Here is a 23839-nt window from a genome sequence, read left to right as displayed (position 1 = left end):
TTGCAGCTTTGCTTACCATCCTGAGTTCCTGTCACCAAATCATACTTAAACTGGATTTATGAACAACTTAAGGTGGAGAGCCACTCAGTCAGATGGTTTGGTGTTTTATGTATCTTGAGATACTTCAAATAAGCTGGAGGGACAAGCATACAGAAGGGACATAGCTGTCTACCCAGAATGCTCAATGGGCTGCCTGCATGCTTCACCCAAAGCAACACTCTCCAAGCTGTGTGACCTTTGACTACCTGAGGAATACGAACCAACGATTTCTTTCCTCCCTTCGAGACGTTTAAAATCTGGGAAACTGGCTATTCCTCCGCAATTTACATCAGTGATCCCTCTGCAGTCAACAATTTCTTGATCAGCATCCATCCTAAGTCAAGTTAGAAAGCAGCGCGGGCATAGAGATATGTGGGATGGGCACACCATCCATTCCAGGGACATGGTGTGGATGTAGAGCTTTTGTTTATTTATGGAAGAAAGAAAAGCATTTTGTTCTACCCAGACACAGCTTTTCTGCCTAAAGAGGGGACCCTGGCTTCCTGGATGAAGATAATGAACATGATCAGCCTGCTACAAAGGCAGAGACGTGCTAGAAAATGACACCTTGTCTTAATTTCTTTTCCCCCGGAGGAAGTATTTCTCAAACAGATGCAAGCCCAAGCTGGGGCTTCACAGGAGGGACTGCCCTCGAGTTTTAAACCCTGGTGTAAAGGTCAACCAGGTCTCCTCTCCTTACAAGACCATGGACCTCGCACCCAAAATACGCTGAGTCAACTCAAGGAAACACATGAGTGAAGAGAAAGCTTTTGGTGATTGGTGACTATTTCGTTTACACTGAAAACACAACCCATGTCACCTCTCCGGGCTGAGAAATTGTTTTTAAAGACCCGCAGAAGAAATGATTCCCCAACTGCCGTCATAGTTCATTCAAAGAAAGGGACTTTCTACATCATTGTGCTGGAGAGGAAAGGGTATTCTTCAGCATTCACTGCACACTTTATATTTTATAAATACTGTGTAATCCTTCTGAATTGTTGCCACTGAAACAGACTAGTCCTGGGTGAGAATGAGAAGAGAAGTGAAAGCAAGGCCGGGAACAAGGGAGAAAGGTTCTAATCATAAAACAAGATCAAGGGCTTCAATTTCATGCAGAATAACAATTGCTAACATTAAGCATTTATTAGTTGTCAGGCACTGGTCTAAGTACGTTCATCGATGATTCCTCTTAATACTTACAAAGACAACCGAGGCAGTCTTTTATTCTGCAAATATTTATGGAGCACTACAGTGTGTCAAACACTAGTCTGGCCGCTGGGGCCGTTGTCCTGGTCCTAACACACAAAAATGCTTGCTTTCTGTAGCTTACGTCGCGGCGCAGCCAGGAAGCAGTGCAGCCAGGATTTGAATCCAAAAAGTCTGGCTACTGAGCTGTAAAATTATTATAGTCATTAGCAAGGTATCATAAAATGCAGCCTCTTTTGGAGACCAATGAGAATCTCATAAATCCCCAAGAGTTAAATGTAAAACAATTGGGAGATATTTGCGTTCTCTGACTGATACTATTGGGCTGCTGAAATTGAACTATTCTTGACTACAACAGTCTGAGCAGGGCCTAGAACTGAAAAGGGCTAACATTTGCAGTCAGCACTCCCAGAAATCCAATCCCGGCTCTGCCATTCACTACATCTCTGCTTTGGGCCAAGTTGCTAAACCTCTTGGAGCCTCCACTTACTCATTAGTAAGATAGAGATCATAACAAGACCTAAATCGCTATGCTGTGGCGAGCCATTAAATGAGATGTTATAAGTAAAGTACTTTGTCAGATGCCTGGTGTTCTATGAAGGAAGCTATTTTCATGATTTACTGTTTATGGGCCCTCAAACCTAGACAACAGAACGTTCTCATGAAGCTCACTCAAGTCATCTTAGGAATGTGAGCCCTGCACCTTATAAATTCCTGACTATACAGACCGAGGCACACTGTCCTCAGGATGTGTGCACGGGGGGGGTGGGGGGGAGGGTAAAGAGAAAAAGGACAGGCTGCCCTGCACTACCCAGGGCACCATTTAACCCGACTCAGAGGCTGAGCAATGTTTCTCAGGGAAACTGGTTTTTATCCTCTGCCACCAGCTTTGCTTCCTTTAGGTGGAAAGGTGCCCTCAGAAAGCCCGGGTTATCTAGGGCCCATAGATAACCAAGATGCCTAAAAATTGTAAACTGCTTGGTCTATGAGGATATCACTTGGCCTGGGTCCCCATATCCGATGCTTTGGTTCTCTTCAGCCCACAACCGCTGGCTCTATTTTCTCTGCTCTCCCTTTTCTCCCTTTTACTGTCTTCTCCCTTGGTGAAGAGGCATCCATTGAGATATGCATGTGGCTTGAACTACTATGGATACAGCCTCTTCTCCTCCATGTACCGTTCTCAAAGGCACCCCCTTCTTTACCAAGAGGGGTGCAGGACTCCAGTCCATCCAGGCCATGCCTCACTCAGATGATCACTCATCGTGATGCCCAAACTTGGAAACTGACTAGCTATGATTCTTCAGGCTTTTCGTCATCTCTATCCATTTGGTGGAGACCTGGTCTCCTCCAAGTCTTACTTGGACTCCATTCCTGAGTTTTCACAGGCTATTTTGAACTTCGGGGTAAAGGGGCAAATGTAGACAAAGACTCAGAGAACTTATTCTGGGTAGAACATATTGATTCTCAGCAGTCTCTCACTGTCTGTAGCCAAAGCTTCTAGGAGCTTCAATTGGCATGCATAAGAATCCAAATTATCACACAGTTACTGCTCAACAACACAAATTTACCATCCCACACTTTTGTAGGTGAGAGGTCTGACACAGTCACCAGGGCCTCTCTGGAGGCTATGGGAGAGAATCCATTTTCCTGCCTCCTCTGGCTCCCAGAGTTCACCCACATTTTTTTAGCCCATGGTCCCCTTTCTCTGTCCTCAAAGCCAACACCATTATAGCTCTGTGACCATTCCTTCTTAGTCACATCTCCCTCCAGCCTCGGCTTCTGACCTCAGCCTGGGAAGGTTCTTCAATTTTTAGGAATCATGGGATTAGGCTGGGCTCACCTGAACAATCTAGAATAACCTCCTCATGTCAAGGTTCATAACCTCAATCATATCTGCAAAGTCCCTTTGCCATATAAGAGAATATACTGACAGGTTCTTGAGATTAGGGCATATGGACATTTTTGGGGGGTCATTACTCTATCCATCACAGTGCTCTCTCGGTCCCCAAGGGGAGTTTCACATGCAAATATATTCACTGCATCCTAAGGTCCTCAATATTCTCAATCCATTATACCTATTCGTGGTCCCAAAGCTCACATTAATCTCACCAGTTCCAAAGTACCAAATCTCATTAACTACCTCATATAAACCAGCTTTGGGTGAGGCTCTGGATGGCAAAATATGGTAGTCTTTTCCCACTGCAAATGTTTTAAAATAACACAATTGCTAGTCTTTCTATAGTTAACACATTTTATCAAATGTTTCCATTTGGTGATGGCATTCGAAAAGACCATGAGTGGGTTTTTCGTTTTGTTTTGTTTTTGTTTCTGTATGCCCTCATAGGTCTACTGCTTTCCATTTCAGCCTTTCCATTCTGTCTGCAGCCCTCTATCCCAGAGTAGGGGTAGTCACATTTTTCTCTTATATTCCCACATTCTAGACTAGAGGGAAAAGCTACATATGAGACTGAATGGAGACTAAATACTAAGCCCTTTGGTATCTCAGAATTTTCCATATGTTTCAAACCTAGGAAACACTACTATTCATAGAGGGTGTAGGTTCGGAGTTTTTGGAGTAATACTCTGAGTCAACACACACACATGCACACACATGCACACACATACACAGCACATGCATCAAGTAACAATGGAGATCTGAAAATTATCTAACTTATTCAAATGGCTAGTCCAGTATCTTTAAAATTCAGTTTTGTTTCCACCTTTATTGATACATCTTTATAGAAAAATATGCCAAGATTAAAATAAACTTAATATTTCTTGGAAATTACTTTCTTCATGTTTGCATTTGCTCCTCAATGAAACAAAACTCTTTCACAGTCATAAAACTACAGTAAGTTTTGGGTCATTCAAACCATGACATGTAAGAAATGAACATATCAATAGTGTGAATTGTATCGGAACTCAATACAGGGTGCCTAGGACTTATAATAAACTTGACTGAGCAGCCAGACAAAGGAGTTTGGGAGACTATGATGAATATTCTATAGGGGGTCAAATAAGATAGAAGTGTTTACTTACTAACTATGGCAATGCAGTATTGCATGAATAAGAGTTAATTTTTTAAAGTCTTGTTTCATGATACCTTAAGTAAAATACATTTACCAAAGCTCATGTTTCCTCATGATGGTTGGTTTGAGACTTTCTTAATTTGTACTGAACAAAACCTCTTTTTTACTGAATCTGAAACTATGACCTGAAAAAACTATATGTAAAGTTTCCATTTTGACCTCACCGTTCTTTATGCCAATTATTCATCCAAACTAGCACCACCATAATGTAATTTTGAATAATCAATTACGGGATCAAAAATAATTGGCAACAATAAATGATAGTGGTCCCTTGCATTTATAAGAAGCATCATAGACTTTAACAATATTTATTGGCCTAGAAGTCTCCAGCAATAATTAATCATGAATTATTCATAGCAGATAAAGTATCTCGAATTATCTGATGGGATCCAATCCTACCCAATCTGCCCTCACAAAATGTTTGAAGCCTTTTGGCATTTTGCCCTGTGTAGGAGCCTGATTCTTCCAGCTATTTGGTTCACAAGAACATCTTGTATTTCAGTGAAGAAAAACAACACTCTCCTATTGTGATAAATAATGAAGGAAATCTCTGCAATCCAATATTTCTAACACATAACATCATTTAAAAATTTTGACTTGACTATATATTTTCCTTAATGTTGACATGCTAGGACTTTCACGTCTTTAAAAAGCTTCTGAGTTTTGCTTTTGGGGCTCTTCCAGGTCAATTTATTAATGTATCGTCCCCTCCCACCCACGATATTTAATGCACTTCACATTTTTCACATATTCAATGTTAAGCTCTTCTGTCTTTCTTTATAATTTCCATCTTCCTCCCTTAGCACCTCCTTCACATACTTCTGGGCCTCAAAAGCCAAATAAGAGGCTTTAGCATGAAATCATAGGCCAAATTTGGAATAGAAATATTATTTTTAAAACGGAGCTGAATAAAAATGTAATATAAGGCCATAAGATCTCTTAGTAACAGAATCACCTTCTCTGTTCCGATGCCTCCTTTTTCTCTCATAACAGATCAAGTAAAGTAAAGTACTTTTCACAGATACTGATTAATCCAAATGAGCGTTCCTAAGTCATGAGGAAGAGAAGACAAGGGGGAGAGGGGAAGAAAACACTCGTTGGGTATATCTAGTATTGTGCTTGGCATTTTGTTAGAAAATTTCCGAGTTTGGTGGATAAAAGGACAGACAGTGAAGGCAAAGCATCTGGGTTTGAATTCCAGCCCTGCTGGAATCCAGTTGCCCCCTGTATGGACCCGTGCAAATTATTTACTCTTTGGGACCTCAAGCTCCCTGTCTGTAAAAGAGAGACAGTAATAGGGCTACATTTATAGAGTAGCTGTGATGATTATTTGGGTTCATGTGTGTTGTGTCCTTTAATAGTGCTTAGCTTATAATCTGTGCTATAAGCATTAGCTAGTTATTATGATTGCTGACTATTATTAGATCTCATTTGGTTTGGGTGCACAACAGCCTGCATATAAGATGATGATTATCATTTGCATTTTACTGAAGAGGAAACTGGGGCTCCCCAAAGGTAAGTAAGCTGCCCACACACACAGGGAGTAAATGATCTCTTGGGATCCAAGCCTGTGCTCCTACACTGAAGGGAATGAGGACTGCTGAGCTAGCTCTGGGCACCTTTTTTTTTTTTTTTTTTAAGATTTTATTTATTTATTTGACAGAGGGAGAGACAGGGAGAGAGGGAACACAAGCAGGGGGAGTGGGAGAGGGAGAAGCAGGCTTCCCGCCGAGCAGGGAGCCCGATGTGGGGCTCGATGTAGGGCTCGATGCAGGGTTCGATGCAGGGCTCGATGCAGGGCTCGATGCAGGGCTTGATCCCAGGACCCTGGGATCATGACCTAAGCCGAAGGCAGCCGCTTAACAACCGCGCCACCCAGGCGCTCCATCTCTGGGTACCTTTAAAAGGACCTTTCCTGGGACTGAATCAGCAAAATTCTGAAAGCTCTTCTCCCTTCCTATTATTCAGTTCCTATCTCTTTCTTTTTTCATTTTGTTGTCCTTTCCTCCCTTCTAATTCCTAACATTAATGACATATGTGAATTGGAATGAGGAAAACATCATAATTTTGAAAGATAAGAACTGAGAGGGAAGTCGTTCTGTTCCTCACCATAAAAATCCCATCAAACTTATAGGATTTTAGGATCACTGCCTCCCTCAAGGTCTCCCCAAGTATTTTCCACTGATTTCTCTTCCTTTCCTTAATTCTTCTAGCATTTTGGCCTGAACTAAACTCCTAGAACATCTTATGTATGATCTAAATTGCTAAATTGCACACACCTCAATGTATAAATTTCTGATAATAAGTACTTTACCAGATTTCACCTTTTGAAAACCCGTGAAGAACTCCATCCTTTCTCAAAGGCTCTCCTTCTGTATCCCTCCCCAGTTGTCTTTCCAAATGGGCCCTGAGCCTGAACTGAGACAAAAATCAGTCATTCTAAGATCTGTAGCTTAGCTACATGCAATTGGCATTGTGTCCATATTAATTTCCTGGTTTTACAATGCCTTGTGGTGATGTAAAATGTTATCACCGGGAAGAGCTAGGTGATGGGTACACAAGAACTCTCTGTACTGTTTTGCAACTCTGACAATTTTTTAAAAACCATTTCAAGATTAAAAAATTATAAAAGTCAATAGTCCTGCTGGAACACAAACTATTACTAGCTGATTTCTAATTGGAAGTCACATGTATCCAACAAAACATCGAGGTCCCTGGAGACAAAAGCAATGATGTAGTTCTCTGGACTTCCCCCACAAATATCGACATTATTGATGGGAGGATGGAGAGAGTGGAAGAGTTGGAAACATAGGAGGAATTTCATACACACTTGCAAACTGATGAGTGGGAGACATAAGAAAGCACGGGTTAAATTTTGGGACTTGAGGATTCAAATGCATGGTTGCTATGCTCCTGTTTTCACCTCTTTTGGAACACTGTAGAGAAATTAATTCAAGATATAAAATATCTGAATGGAAAAATGTCCCAGACATTGGAACAGATAACCATTACTCATACTACCATGCATGGTTGAGTCTTCCTTTAAAACCTCTAACTCAACATGTGTTGCCAAATGACTAGGAAGCTGGCTCAGTTGTTAGATTCAGTTGTAATTTATGGGGTTCACAATGCACAAAAAAGTCAAATCGTTTTCAGACAAATAAATATTCACAATTTTTTAATCTTATTTTTTGAAATTTTTTGGCTTCACCTCTCAAATTACTGCCCAATGGCATAAAACAAAAAAGAACTTTTAGAAATACTTTTAAAAACCAGGAAATGCATCATTGAGAGAAAAAGATGTTATCTTTCTACCCCAAAGAGTGGAAATTTACAAACTTTTGTCAATACTACTGTTCTACACACCACTGCATAAGTTTTACAAATGGCACTGTCAAAGAGCAATTTGAAATCATTTTTCCAAATCATTGTTCCAGAAGAAAAACTACCTTACTTTAATTTGGTTCTGCATTTGCCTTAATTTGATGGGGGTGGAGGCTGGTGCCAATGAAAAGTTCAAGGTTATGGGTTCAATTCCTATGTGGTCTGCTTATCTTCTCTCAGTAGAAAGTTCCATACCATGGTCTTAGGCTATATGTTTAATTCCCAGACACTTAACACTACAGTGTAGCTCAACCGACCCCTACTATTGCCCAACATCTCATCTCAAAACCAAAGCTCAGCATACCACAGTTGATGAGGCATTTGCTTTTTTTTTTAAACAAAACTTATTATACTATGGGAGTGAAAAATTCTCATTGTAAAGAACCTCAGAAAAACCTCACATTTGCTTTGCCCCATAAAGTATTTTTGGCTCACTTAATCCACTTGCACTCGGATGCTAGCCTCATGAGTGCAGACAGCCCATCTGTTTTATTTACCACTGCATTACCAGTACCCATGGCTGTGGCTGACACTTACTGTTTCTGACAGGCAGTGGAGGAGGGCTCTAGTGGCCTCAAAGCTGAAAACACCTATTTCAAATGGAAATTGAGTACTTAGCAAATGGAACACAATGGTTCCCCAAATGTGGTCCCCACACTAACAGCATCAGCGTCATCTGGGAACTTGTGAGAAATACAAATTCTCTGACTCTACTACAGACCTACTGAACCGGAGCCTCTGGGCATGGGGTCCCGAAACCTGTACTTGAACAAGCCCTCCATGTGATTCTGAGGTAGGCTAAAGTGTGCTAGCTACTGGTATAACCCAACGAAGAAAATCTCTTCCTAAGCTCAGCTGGGATTTACAGCAGCAGTTCTGAATCACATAAATTCAGCCATTTTAGTATAGATGTGTACATACAAATCCTGGATGAGGGTCTGAAAAGCAACTTTCTTTTTTTTTTTTAAGATTTGTTTATTTATTTGAAAGAGAGAAAGTGTGTGTGCACACTTGAGTTTGGCAAAGGGAGAGGGTGAGGGAGAGAATCTCAAGCAGACTCCCCGCTAAGCATGGAGCCCATGTGGGGCTCGATCTCAAGACCCTGAGATCATGACCTGAGGTGAAATCAAGAGTTGGATGCTTAACCGACTGAGTCACCCAGGCGCCCCTGAGAAACAACTCTGTAGAGAATAGATACTTGGACCAATAAAAGCTGATCATGGTCCTGCACTTTATACAGCTATGTACCTTGAATCCTAAGATAAGAATGTCAGACAGAAACAAGAAATGCTAAATAAAATATTAAACAAGGGATTATAACTGTAAGGTGTCCTCCCAGATCACCCTTTCTAAGGCAAATCTAAATAGAATTGATTTAATGAACATAGAAGTAATGTGATATGCTGGTAATGTCCCCACACTTAGAGCCAAAGACCTTTGTTTTTCTTTATGGGCTGTAAATTACCCAAAAACTCACTGAGATTCTTAATCATTTCAATGAGCTAAATAATACCAAAGTGAAAAATTCTATGATTGAATAAGAGCATCAAGGGCCCATAATGTTCCAAAACCAACATACTTCTAGAAGATAGAAAATAGAGAAAGATGATACATATACTAGATCCAAAAGTCTCCGGATAGGCCAGAGGAACAGATGAAATCTAACAAAACAGTATTTAAGAGGATGAAAATAAACTTCTACACCTGGAGTAAACATATACAAACTCTAGATTTGGGAAGATTTGACATAGCAACAGCATATATTAGAAAAACAAAACAAAACAAAAAAAACAACTTCATTTGCAGTCTCTCCATGAGCCAACATTGCCAAGATCTGGTCTGGGGTTCCCACTTCTGAAATGTCTACATTCACTTCCAGGCCCCCCACTTCATGGAGTGCTCAGATCCAGTAAAACAGCCATGGTGCTATGACAAGAAACCACACTCCCTGTAGGGCAAATGAAGTAACTATGAATAACTAGACTGTGGAAGAGAAAACTCAGCATGGGGCCAGGCATGCTAGCTGTCTTCAAATGTGTTAAGGGCTATCATAGGAAGAGGCATTTAAAATGTCCCGTGTAACTCCGAGGGTAAGCTTAAAGTCAACAAGTAGAAGCTAATGAACCCCTTTTGGTTCCAAAGATAAAGTAACAGACAGGAAGAGCTGTTGTGATAGTTTTATGGGCCAGTTTAGCTGGGCTAACGTAGTGTCCAGTTACTTAATCAAACATTACCGTAAGAGTAACCGTGAAGGTATTTTGTAGATGTGGTTAACATCTACAGTCAGTTGACCTTAAGTAAAGGAGATTAGCTTTAATAATGTGGGTGGGACTCATCCAATTACCGGAAGGCCTTTCGTTCAAAAGCTGAGGTTTCCAGAGTGAAAGAAATTCTGCCACGAGATTGCAACATTAACTGCCGCCTGAGTTTCTGGCCTGCCAGCTTGCCCTACAGATTTCAGTCTTGCCAGCATAAATAAACAGATAAATAAATTGCGTGCGTGCGTGCGTGCGTGCGTGCCCTTGTCCTGTTGGTTCTGTTTCTCTGGAACACTGACTGAGAGTCCAAGGATAGAATGGTCTACATCTAGTCATGCTGAGTTCCTATCACTGGACATGTTCAAGTGCAGGCGAGGAAACTACTTTAGTTATAATGAGGAGACCATTAGAATATATGCCTTTTTTTTTAAAGATTTTATTTATTTGAGAGAGAGAGAATGAGAGAGAGCACGAGAGGGAAGAGGGTCAGAGGGAGAAGCAGACTCCCTGCTGAGCAAGGAGCCCGATGTGGGACTCGATCCCGGGACTCCGGGACCATGACCTGAGCCGAAGGCAGTCGCTTAACCAACTGAGCCACCCAGGTGCCCGAATATATGCCTTTTAATAAAATTATAAAGCATGTATAGACCACACTGAGTCTAACTCAATTTATTCATTTTATTGACAATCCAGTCTGCATGAAATACTGTGTGAGGGTCTGGGGACATAATGATAAGTAGAAATATCTACTATTCTCCCTTTTTGGAATGTACATGAATCCTGTACCATGTGCAACTACTCTAGAACACAAAGGTGATGCTTGCTGTTGAATGAATAACTGAATGAAAGAGTAAAAATATATTTTAAGATCTTAGGGAAATATATAGATACATATATTTATGTATCATTTGAGAAACCTTTCTATCAAAAATATTTTAATGTCTTAAACTTGAATTTTTTAGTAAGGATAAGATTTGATCATCAAAAAAATTCTACAACATGACATGCTTCCTTCTCCAATAAAGCATAAGTCTGAATTATTTTCCTAAACTCTCCCCTCGTCCTGACCACACTTACACACTGATCCTAAAAAAAAACCCCAACTCAATGTTTATTCATTTCACATATTTGAAAGGGCCAACCCTAAGGCATAGAAACTGCTACCTCTGAATAGTCTGTAATGCTATGTCCTCGGTGGATGAATACTAACAGCCAACTGCTGGACTGAGCTTATTCCTCTGGCCTCCCGCAATGGACAGCTAGCGAACTCACCATACTGCTTTGTCCAAACAGAAATGTTAAGAAACACAGAGGAAGAACTACGTGGACTTTGATGACAAGAGCATCACAGTAGGAAGACCAAATTCATATCACACTTGTAATTGTTCAAAGTATCTTCAAAGCCTATCCTAACTGTATTGCTATATAAATAAATAAATAAGAAGCAAGCAAGCCAGCAAATGTGAATGTCATTAGACAGATGAATAAAAAAAAGAGATGAACGGGATGAAACTAAAGTTTTAACTCCAATCCTTTCATTAGTACAGTTGAGTGCTTTTAAAAAAAATTAGATTATATTGATAGGACATGGTATAAAATGTTCTTTTGATACCAATGAGAAATTTGGGGCACCTGGATGGCACAGTCAGTTAAGCGTCCGGCTCGGTTTCGGCTCAGGTCATGATCTCAAGGTTGTGAAGTCATGATCTCAGGGTCATGAGATCAAGCCTCATATCCGGCTCCACACTCAGCAGGGAGTCTGCTGGAGATTCTCTCCCTCTCACCCTCCCACTCATGTGCTCTCTCTCTCTCTCTCAAATAAGTAAATAATCTTTAAAAAAAAACACAGAAAATGAGAAATTTAATCTTTAGCAGAGGATGATTCATCAGTTTTCTTACATTTGATCCAATGCTGTAAGAAATGAAATACTACGTAACAGGGGAACTTTCTTATATATACAGGTTGCTGAGAATCTCACAGGTAGCTGTATTGATAGGCCACACACCCAGGAGTCCCAGGGGGCTTTGCTATGTATTGGTTATTTATTGATTACTGGAAATTTCTTATAAAAACAAAACTCATCAGGTTTTACAAGGTTCATATCCTAAAATCCTAATGATCACCAAAGAATGTGGAAAAGGATGGGGTGATACAAAATGAAAACATGTAGTAGCAAACTTGCAAGAGTCATAAACTAGGCTTCTAGACTTGGCTGTGCCCCAAGAAGCTGGGTGATCTATGTAATGACCTCTCTTCTTTCTCATAGGTATGTATAGGAAACTTTACATATTTGCTAACTCCATGCTGAAATTACCTTTACAGACTGCATTGCCTTTATAACGTAACTGCTTTCATTTTTGATGGGATGGAAGAAATTATGGCTGTTTTTCTGAAACCACATCAATTTTCAAAGGCAGCTGTAGCAACAGAGATGCGTTTGCCCTGGAATTTTGGCTTCAAGGACAGTACCACTTTGAAAATTTGGCTGATTTCCCCAAACCCATAAGTTGGAGAAATACCAGGAATAAAAAGGGAAATTACATGGATGATTTACAATTTTCTTCACTCCCTTTCCTTAAAGTTAGTCCTTATCAGTTGCCAAGAAAAAAAGTTGAGATCAAAATGGAACCAAGTGACGACTGACAATTAACTATAGGAAACTATTTCAATGAATAAATTAGCCATAAGTTAAAAATAAAAGACACTCCAATTTTAATAATACATTCCAATAGAAAGAAGCAGGGACAGAGATATGTCTTTTTGGCTTTGAAAAACAGGTCTTGATTTTGTTTTATTTTCTTTTGTCTTGTTTTCTAGGATTGTTTCCTCCTTAACTGTATTTTCCTTAAGAAAAGTCTAAGAATTGGTCATTGCCAACCTACAAAATGTTTACCCACCAATTAACAACTGACTTTGATTTTAATTTTTCCTTTCCTTTTCATTTTTTCTTTTTCTTTCCTTTTTCTGAGCCCTCACCATTCCCCATCTTTGCTTTTCTTCCTGGGCTTACAATAAAAGTCATTGTGACTTATAGCTTGCACCGAGGTAGGGCTTTTCCACATATCCATAGGTAAAAACCTGCATTTTGAAAAATACCCTTTTGTTCCTCTTGGGGTGGAAGAAACAAGAAAATCAGCTCATATGGGCTGTTTGTCTCTTTTTTGCTTTTCTGTCTTTGCAGGTAAAAGAAAGTATATAAGCTCGAAAGCCACAAGTAACCATATCATTACATTTTATGACAGGAAAACAGCTAGTTTTCTAGCCGCATCCAAACTTGTCTCGATGCCAACTTCCTCCTTGTTGGCCCAGTCCTTCAAAAAACAATTATTCCTCTCACCACCAAGTATACAAGGAACAAATGGGCCTCATTTCTGGTAATCCTTCAAATTCAACAACCACCTAGAAAATGCACACACACACACACACACACACACATACACACACTTCACACATCACACACTTGTGTCCAGGAGCTGTGAAAGTTCTGCATCCACCTGAAACACAATCTGTCCCTCTTCTTACCCAGACAAATTTTTAAAGAAAATTTACCATTCAGGTTATATAATTTTAAAACAAGAATGACCAAGAACTTGAAGAGCTGACTGAGAATGTAAGTAGGTAAAAAGTGTGGTACAGGACTCTTGTCAGTGCTCGCTCACATTCATGTGACACGCATAGCTGAGGCCATTTACTATACTGTGGTTTCCAAACTGGACCTGGATCCTACATGTTACTGAGGTCACAGATCAACTTGCTATATCTTCCCAATGAGTCCATTTTAGTCACTATCTGGCTGGGGGTATCATTTTTATATTCAAACAAACATAGATACATTATAGAGCAATATTAAATTTTGCATATATTTTATGTAATTGATAAAGCATGCAAAATAATTACATGATTGCTTGTATGAGATGAGATGCTTACATACTCCAAATCACCCAGATCTTTCTTTTCTTCTTTTAGAAGTCCTTCGAAAACAATGCTCAAGAAGCCATCATTCTACACCATTAAGTCTCTATGAAGGGAACGAACTGGCATATAGCTACATATAGAGAGAAAGTTCTAGAATACAAAGGTGGGGGGGGCACGTGGGTGGCTCATTCGGTTGAGCGACCAACTCTTGGTTTCGGCTCAGGTCATGCATGATCTCAGGGTCGTGGGATCGAGCTCGGCATCAGGCTCCATAGTCAGTGGGGAGACTGCTTGAGATTCTCTCCCTCTCCTTCTTCCCCTTCCCCCATGCACACTCTCTCTCTCTCTCGAATAAATAAATAAATTTTTAAAATACAATACAATACAAAGGTTGGTTTATAGCATAAGGAAACTGATCTACCCAAGGAGCTATTGACATTGCTGTTTTCATTTCATGTATGTGAAATCTCATGAATATAACCCAGCCATAAAGCATGCATATACATTAAAGCAGTATTTGGTACTTACTGGAAAAGTCATATTTAAAATCAGAATTGTCCCTGTCATGCTAAAAAATAAAATTAAAAAAGCTTTGCAAAACTTTTTTATAATTGAGAGAGAGAGAAAGAGGGAGAAAAACAAACAAGAACAAGGAAACAAGGAAAAGAAGGGAAAAATAAAATCACTTCTCTTTGTGCCCAGGAAAAATATATCACAAGTTCGTGTTTAGCCCCCAGTTTATAGCTTCACGGATGAGCGCACCATTTGGCTTCTGAATTAGAAGACAGCATCACTCAATTAACTTTGAGACTAGCCTTTTCAAGAAATATATTTAGCTATGGCACACAATATTTCAATTCTAAAACGAGAATGTCAACTACGAAACTAAATTTAAAATCGCAGTGGTTTCTCTCTCAGCTCCTCCCACACTTACTACAAATTTGAATAATATGAAGCCAGGAAGCATTTAAATAAATAGGGTGTGCATTCTAGGTTTTATTGCAGGTGGTACAGCTTTAATCACTTGGAGCCTGTCCAATTATAGGCTGACGCACATGAGTAAGGAAATCTATGTCCCGCGTGCCATGTTATTAGTGCTCTACCCTTCCCAGCCAGTAAGGGAAATGTTTACTCTGCTGGGGCAAGAGAAGATGGGACAGGCTGGGACACAGGCTATGCTATCTGCAGCATCCCCCACAGCGCTCACCATGCTGAGCCAGGAACCAAGCTCCCCTCAAGACAGAACCGCAAGGTAACATTAGGCAGAAAGGGAAAGAATCCTCCCATCACAAAAGACCATGTAAATACTGATACATATATACATGCACACACATGCGTATCACGTGTCCTTTCAGTGCTCCTTTATAAGTAACACATTATTAAATTCTGCCTGTGCTAACACTTCTATGGTCAACCTGTCAACCAAAAAGTTCTGGTTAATGTTAAATTCTGTTTTAAGCATAGAGGGCTTGTCTATTACCCGGGCTCAAGAAGCTGTTTGCCACATACCAGAAGCACTTTCAAATTTAAGGGTGATAATTTATTGATGACACAAATGTATTTCTAGCCATTTTTCCAAGATATGAGCTGCAAGAAGTATTGTTATGTTCACCAGTAGTCAAACTAAAATTGACATTAGCCAGACTTTGGATTCAAAGAAAGAGAAAGGTGTGTGTGCATGTGTATGTGTTTAGGGCATGCAGAGTAGCAATATAGAATTTTTATCTTAAAAACTTTCTGATTTTAATGAAAACCCAAATACCCACTTGAATGTAAATCTATCTTTCATTGTATGTTTTCACTAGAAAACTTACAAATTAAAATGAGCATACCTCAAAAAGCTATAATATTATAAGCTAATACTGGAGCACTTACTATGTGCCAGGCGCTGTTCTAAAAGATTTGCATCTAATAGCTCATTCAATCCTAACAATGATTCTTTGAGATAGGCACTATTATATCCTTTTTTAAAAAAGATTTTATTTATTTATATATTTATTTATTTATTTTAGCAAGAGTGCGCACACGCGAGCAGGGGGAGAAGCAGAGGGAGAGGAAAAAGCAGACTCTGCGATGAGCGTGGAGACTGATGGGGGCTCGATCCCACAACCCTGAGATCATGACCTGAGCCAGAATCAAGAGTCAGAGGCTTAAACGACTGAGCCCCCCCATGTGCCCCTATATCTTTTTTATAGTTGAGGGACCTGAGAAGTTAAATAACTTGCCAAAGTTGCCATGTTCAGGCCACTAATAAAGTGTAAAATAGGAAGTCAAAACCAACAGTGAGACCTCAGACCTCCTGCTCTTAACTCCAGGCTACACCACTCTCTATTAGCAAATGGACAACATGGTCTTGCTTATCCCCAATTCTAATTTGATAGTGAGTGCAGGGAAAAGTAGATGGTACAGGTGAGACCAGACGTCTCTGAAACAGTACAATCAGAGACCCTCCGCTTCTACCTTTCCCAGATCTCAAGCTGCCTTCCCCAGAATTTCTTTCCCTGCTGGGTGTCGGGAGAGAAACAGATTGTTGAGCCCATGGGAAGATCATGACCATCTGTGGGGAGGCATTTGAAAAAATGAGGAGCTGCCGTGACATTCTAGCAGGTATAACTTCTTACAGACTTAAAAAAAACAAAAACAAAAGTTACTTATTGATACAGACTATAGGATAGTAAAGTGAGCATGTGGTACAATAACTAGGCAAAGATATCATATATGTATATTAATAAAGAATTAGAATAAACATGAGTTCAACATTGTTACAGTCACGTTTCAAAGTTGATGGATACAAAGTACTCTGTGCTTGTTTCACTAAACTATGAGAAAAGGTCTCAGAACCATCTCCCATGCAACAGTCAAACTGGTACTACCTTGAAATATGAGGCGTGGTTACCAGGTCTCAGGGAGACAGTCTAATGTTGAAATAAGGAAACACTGTGTATCGATGACAGACAAACAGGCAATTGTTTAATGTAGTCTATCATTGTCATTTTCACCTACACAAAAATAAGTACAAATGGTAGAATGTATATGAGGTGGATAGAGAAACCAGTCCAAAGAACATGCATTAAGAATCATAGGACTTTACAGTTAGAACGGACCTTGGTGGGGCGCCTGGGTGGCTCAGTCATTAAGCGTCTGCCTTCGGCTCAGGTCATGATCCCAGGGTCCTGGGATCAAGCCCCACATCGGGCTCCCTGCTCGGCGGGAAGCCTGCTTCTCCCTCTCCCACTCACCCCGCTTGTGTTCCCTCTCTCACTGTATCTCTCTCTGTCAAATAAATAAATAAAATCTTAAAAAAAAAAAAAGAAAGGACCTTGGTGAATAAGTCCAACTTCTGCATTTTACATAAAATAAAACTAAGGTCAGCACAATTTACATTGTGTGTGCAAGGGTATCTTCAGCTCTGGGCGTGAAGAATTGCCCCATGAGAGAATGTATGGAGTAAGAAAACATGAGGTGGGTATGTAGGACCCTGGGAGCCCCGGGTTTTGAGAGGTGGGCTGATGAAGAGCCCCCCATGGGCAGCTGGTAAGTGGCAATGGAAAGGTAGCAAGAAAGCCAAGAAGTGTGAGGTCATGGGAGCCTGGGAGGGAAGGAATTTTAGGAAAGAATAAGCGGTTGTGTTGAATGGTAAAAAGAGTCCTAAGAAGATCAGAACTAGGAAATATTCATTAGATTTGTTGATTATTGATCAGTGGTGATCTGAGCAAAAGCAGTGTCAAGGTCATGATTACAGTGCAAGATTGCCATGTGCTGAGCAATGAATGAGAGGTAAAAAACACTTAAGACAGTAAGGGCAGAGCCCACATTCCATAAGCTTGGAAAAAAGAAAAAGATGGTGTGGTGGTAGAAGAAATGCTTAAGGGAAAACGGTTGGTAGAGAATGAGAGGAATAACTGAAGTAGTCATCGAAAACAACTTAAGGGAAGACAAAAGAAACAGGTAGAGCTCAGGCTGATAGAGGAACCCTGAAAAGAGCGTGTACAGAGCTTGCTCTGAGACAGTACAGATGGGGAAGGGATGGCTGTCACACAACCAGGTAGTTCTCCCAATCGAATTTTAATTTTTATGCTTAACTTTTCCAACCATGTGGAGTTTATTTTGCTAAATGATCAAAGTTCTAAAAATTCCCTTCTTTGACTGCCTAGGCTAAGGTTGGAATGAATGAGTAATAAACAGGGAGCCCCAGGCCTAGACCCTCCACTCGCGAAGGACTTAGACAAGCTATTGTTGGCGATACAGCCTCCCACACACTCCCTTCCCTTCATCCTCCTCTCACTGGAACAAGCTTCCTCATTCTCCAGATCCTTCCACCAGCTATGGAAATTAGGTTCTCACACCATCGGGAAACACTGAAGAGATTGATGGGGAGGAGTCCAACTATCTTCAATCGTGTCAAGGCTGGCAGTTTTTAAGCCTTGCCAACTATCTATTTTCTTTGCTTGGTTTCTGCCAGAGGCAAGAGTGAGTGGTAAGAAGGAACGGTGATGGCAGAAAAGAGCACTCTTAGAAAACGAAAAGACAAAGAGAGAGAGAGAGAGAGAGGCTTAGAATAGGAAGATGTACTGCCGAACTTAAACCAGAGGGCCAGTTAGGAAAGAGCGGTTGGTCACAGAATTAAAAGCTACTCATGTGTGTTTATTTAAGATTACGTGGATTACCTGTTATGTTGGACGACCCAAATGGGTTTCCCTCTACAAACAGGCTCCTACTAGATATCTGTTTGAGTCCTTTCCTGAGAAACAAGAGCTCTGCGTGCAAAGTCAATTATGGTTCTTTCCTCCAGGAAGAGATCGAGACAACGTGGTCTGAAAAAGCCATGTTGCCCTTAGATTTTAGCAACATCTACTTCAGCATTATTCTTTAGTTGTAAGGTCTGACCCCAACCCACCCCCAATTTTGGAAGCATTGGTTAATAATGCAATTCTGTGTCTTGAAAGAATACAATCATTCAACGGGCATTTTTTTAAGCACCCAACACATGCTTGACACTGGGCTGGCTGCTGCAAACGCCAAGATGAAGGAGATATAAAACTGGCCCCTTGGGATCTTGTAAAGAGGAACAAGAGAAAATATATATATTTTTTCATTTCCACAATCTGATTTCTTTGGAGGTTTGTTTCATACCCTTTCTCAGAATACCAAAGCCTATGATATGTCCATTGCCTTGTGTATTGTCAGCAAAGCTGACAATAAGCAAAAAAGTACATAAAACTGGTTATGCAAAAGGAAAGTTCTAGATAAAGAGAAAGAGACATCATCTAAAAGAGCAACACATGAAACTATGAGAAATGCCAACCACCCTTCTGTCTAATCCCAGGAGGCAGTATCAAAGACACACACACTCACACACACACACACACACAAATACACACAAATACACACACTACAACAACTACAACAAAAAACTTACCTGACTTGCCCACACCTGCTCTCCCAAATATCGCCAGTTTGACCTCTGCACTTTTAGCCATGCTGGGTGTTGGTAGATAATTCACTGTCGTGCACACTGAAGAGCTGAGAAAATCTTTTTGGTTCCAGCCTTTGGATTCACCATATCATTGTAAATCTGCAATCCTTGAACAGAAGAGATTTGGGAATTCATGAGTGACTGGAGAAAGAAATTAGAGTTTATTAAGCACCTTCTACCTGACAGCCACCATTCACTTTATCAGCATCTTCCTCCATTGCAATCCTGTGAAAGGGTTATAGCCTTTTACTGCAAACTAGTCAACTAATAAGTGATAGATCCATGACCTGAACTGAGATCTCTTTGGTTCTAAAACATATGCATTTTCATACCTGATAGCGTTATGTGAGATGTTTTTTATGAAGGCATTGTTTTTGGGTCACTAATTGATAACAAATACTTGAAGTATGTGAATACATGTATTTACCACATGTCTATAAATAACCAACACACAACACACATGATGGGGAGAGTCACATTTGGAAGTCTTTATTTTCCTGAGGTCTGAATAATATATATTCACCTTAATCCATCCTACTGTAATGATTGGATTTGCACTTCAAGGTTAAATTTAGCTCAGTTCATACTAGATCACATGATTGAGTCATGCGATAAGTATACGTGTCCCAGGAGTTGATATATGATATTGAGTTTATATTTTTATATTTTTCTGGGCACAATGTCCCTGGTACACAAAAGATAAATGCCATGCCTCAACTTCTGATTCCTTTTCTATGAACAACCTTAACACTTAACACTGCCCTAACACTTAGGAAATGACATTACATATGATGTAAGCACATTTGATATAGGTGCGTGCTTTAGGAATGACACCTAGGTTCTTAGTACCATGAATATGTAAAGTTGGAAAGAACCTTGGGGTGAACCAAAGGAATCCTCCAGCCATGGCAAGAATCCTTCCTTAAGATCAGACAACCATCCTGTGTCTGATTGGCCCCTTTCAGATACCTGAGGTCAGCGCTGGTGAGTGGACATTACATCAACTTTTTGTTTATGTTCACTCAGAAGCCTTCAAGTAGCCTAGCAGCTATTAGGACCCTCCATCCCATCCTGGGCTACTACTCCCTAGGAAAATGAGACCCGGCATTTTCCCTTGTTCTTCAGGGGCTGTATGGTTTTGTTTTGTCTTGTTTTGTTTTTGACTCTTGCCTTCTCTCTTCACCACATGGAGCTGATACTTGCCACTTAACCACCAAAAAACATGGCGTCCACTGCATTCACTCCTTGAGACAGGACCTGACGAAGTTCACCGAGAGCCTCTCTGTTCTTTAGCTGGCAATGTGCCTATACAGCCACTCACAGCAAGACTCACGGCTCTCTCAGGAACTGCAGACTCCCTCGTTCGGAACTTCTGCAATCAGTGTTTTAAACCTAAATATAAGACTTGACTCTCATCCTTGTTAAACTTTATCACATCCATGATTCATTCATTTCATCCTTTTTCTTTTCAGTCAGCAAAGATATTTTTGCAACACGAATGTGTTATCTAAACGTGTAAAGTACTCCTGCCAGCATTTTGTCATCTACAACTTTCCAAAGGAGCTTCTCGAGAGAAAGAAAAAAGTAAAAAACCTGCTGAAAAAGGATTTCTACAAAGATATGAACATGCAATTGTTTTCTTCATTATGCATCGTAGCCACCAACTTGTACCTAACGAACGTTGTACTTGCTGATTTCCAAAGGGCCAGCTTCCTCTGAAGGATAAAAACGTCAACATTGGGGTGCCTGGGTGGCTCAGTTATTAAGCGTCTGCCTTCGGCTCAGGTCACAATCCCAGGGTCCTGGGATCAAGCCCGCATCGGGCTCCCTGCTCAGCAGGAAGCCTGCTTCTCCCTCTCCCACTCCCCCTGCTTGTGTTCCCTCTCTCGCTGTCTCTCTCTCTGTCAAATAAAGAAATAAAATCTTTAAAAAAAAAAAAAAGGTCAACATTGACATTAACTATTGTTTACCTCACCACCAATAACAACAACAACAAAAAATTCTCTGTAATCATTAATAGTACGAAAACCAGAAGCTTTAACATCTGCAATTTGTCCAGGCCCATACTTTTGGCTCAGGATAAAAGAATTTCCTTATTTGTCATTTTATATGTATTCATTAAGGAAAGGCCCTATGTTTAAAGTTCCATGCTTCATTATGGAAGCATCACAAAAGCATAATATATTGAGTTATATAACTACATAAATTCTAAGTAAGAATGACAAGCATTTCTTTGAAACATAGACCAGGCAAGGGTCTGGAGCCTGTATAAACAACAATTTGTTATTTCATGCAAAATTGTTCATTCTCATGCACATAAAACTACTAAGTAATTATCTGTCTTATTTATAATTCCTGAAAGTGGCCATCAAATGTGATTTTTAAAAAACATTTGTTAAGTCAAATATTTCATGAACTCCCAAATGGGCCTCAGAGGCAAAGGAATTTCACATAAGAAAGAGAAATTGTGTGGGTTAATTTTTTCACTTATAAAGATACAGCTGCTTATTGTAGAAAAATCCCTTAAAGGAAGACACAAACTGACATGCATCTTTCAACAGTTTGTTTTTCACATAAAAATGTGAAAAGTTACATTTGACATAGATATAAAACAAAGATACATGTGTAAATTTTTGTAGTAAGTGACTTTTTCTGATGTTCAAAGTAATTTATAATCCGAGACGTTCCATAACATGGACCTAAAAACATTTGTTTTAATGTTATGGTACAGAAATATTCTGGCTGGGTCTAGAAGTTGCCATTTACTTATTATGTGGACAGTGCTTTACTAGGACAAAAACTGAGTTTCTATCCCTCCTAGAATCCCTCCTAAAATCACACCTAGATATTCAAGAGATTTAAGGCATAGTGATCCCCCCCCCCAAACATAAGGGAACTAAAAGAAAGCTTAGAAAAAAGAAAAAAAGACGCTGGCCTCCAAATCCTATGTCATTACTAATACATTCATTGATCATTCCACAATAATGCCAAGCGCAAACAAAAGTGGCTACCTTCCAGGAGCTTACCATCTGTTAGACCTGTGACATTTAGGTCACCAATAACTGGGTTTTTATTTTATTTTTGTGTGTGTGTTTACTGAAAGAAAGGTTTCATTCATTATTCCCAAGACTATACTTATTACCAAAATCCCTGCTTTCCACTTCCTCTTTGGGGGGAAAAAAAAGCAAGCATTTTTATAAGGTAACAGTTTTTCTAACTTCTTGTATTTATCATCAAAATAAAGCGCAGCTGTTTAGGCAAGCAAACATCTAGTCTGGTTGTGGGAATGAGAGCCTCTTCCTTAGCTCTGAAATCAAGTTCTCCTCTCCTCACTACCAGGAACGCTCCCTCATCTTGCAACGCAGCACCCACAGTGACGAGGTTAATTGTGCAAGAACCCTGGTAATAGCTTTGCTCCAAAAGCAACAGGTATCCTAGAATGATCGACAGGCCCAACGTGGACTGCAGGTCACTTGCTCTCAACCTGGAGAGAAATGCAGCCTAAGTCAAAAGGGCATTCCCAGTCTCAGCTCGGAGGAGGGAGGGCGCTGTTAAGCTCTGGGCGCCGCGCTCACATCTCCCTCTCAGCGAACCCCGAAGCCGCCCTAGGAAGACGCGGTGACCAGGAGAACCGACCCAGAGGCCAAGCGTTCAGGGGGGTCTTAAGGGTCTGCAGGAAGTCGTCCCGAAAGAGCCACCTGGGCACGTGCGTGACACTCACCTGTTCACACTCTCCAGGCCCGGGAGAGCCGCGGTCCCCTGCAAGTTCGGAATCGGTCCCCCGGGACCGCGAAGCCCTCCCACGCTGCGAAGCCCAGCCTGCGGCTTGCGTTGCCGAGACGCGGGGCGGCGATCGCGCGTGGGAGCCGCCGCGACAGCAGCCAGTGCTGACCGACCGGCGGGGGTCTCCGCGCCAGCGCTCGCCGGGACTAGCGGCGGAGAGACTGCGGCAGGACGCGAGCTCAGCCCAGCCGGGGCCGCCGCGACGCCGCCAGGATGCTGCAGTGTGGCGCGTCGGCGCCCCCTACTGGGGCCAGGGGCTAGTTCCTCCCGCGATGCCGCCTCCCCGCCCGGAGAACGAGACACATCTGCTCTGTGCGTGCTGCGCCCCGGGCTGCCTTCCCTTTCCCCTGCTCAGTTCCCGGCCTCTAGGTTCTCGGAGAAGGACCTCTCTCCTCGGTTAAAACTTTGCGTGTGAAAGCATCGCTCCGTGGTGTTTTCCATTCCTTACTTCCAATGATGCTCACAACATCCCCTTGAGGTACATTTAATTACCAGATAGGAAATTGAAAGAGGAGATAAATAACTTGTCCAAGGCTAGTAAATGGTTGGAATGAAATCCAGGCCGGATTGGAAGCTGAGAGATGCTAGGAGCGATATAAATACTGAATTCAATTGAAATGTATAGCTATATATTTGACAAAGTTCCAAAACCTTTGTCTTCTCCTTACATGATCAGCTTTTGTGGTGT

The 23839-nt window shown here is 40.9% G+C and overlaps 1 protein-coding gene across 2 annotated transcripts in view; it reads right to left on the bottom strand.

Annotated features, from left to right (window-relative positions):
* RERG (RAS like estrogen regulated growth inhibitor) overlaps positions 1-23322 on the bottom strand; it is a 128065-nt gene extending 104743 nt beyond the window's left edge. The window contains exons 1-2 of one of the 2 annotated variants that reach the window (XM_027595680.2): positions 23090-23322; positions 19312-19475 (exon numbers count right to left, since the gene is read on the bottom strand). In XM_027595680.2, coding sequence (XP_027451481.1) covers positions 19312-19372 — 61 coding nt within the window. In that variant the 5' untranslated portion in view covers positions 19373-19475; positions 23090-23322. The remainder of the gene's footprint in view (positions 1-19311; positions 19476-23089) is intronic. The other variant, XM_027595679.2, reaches the window with a different exon arrangement.
* Between the last annotated feature and the right edge of the window lie 517 nt (positions 23323-23839).

The sequence above is a fragment of the Zalophus californianus genome, chromosome 9 (genome assembly GCF_009762305.2).
Source record: "Zalophus californianus isolate mZalCal1 chromosome 9, mZalCal1.pri.v2, whole genome shotgun sequence".
Lineage (NCBI taxonomy): Eukaryota > Metazoa > Chordata > Mammalia > Carnivora > Otariidae > Zalophus > Zalophus californianus.
The sequence above is the reverse complement of the archived record's forward strand: the minus strand, read 5'-3'. Positions and strand labels throughout refer to the sequence as shown.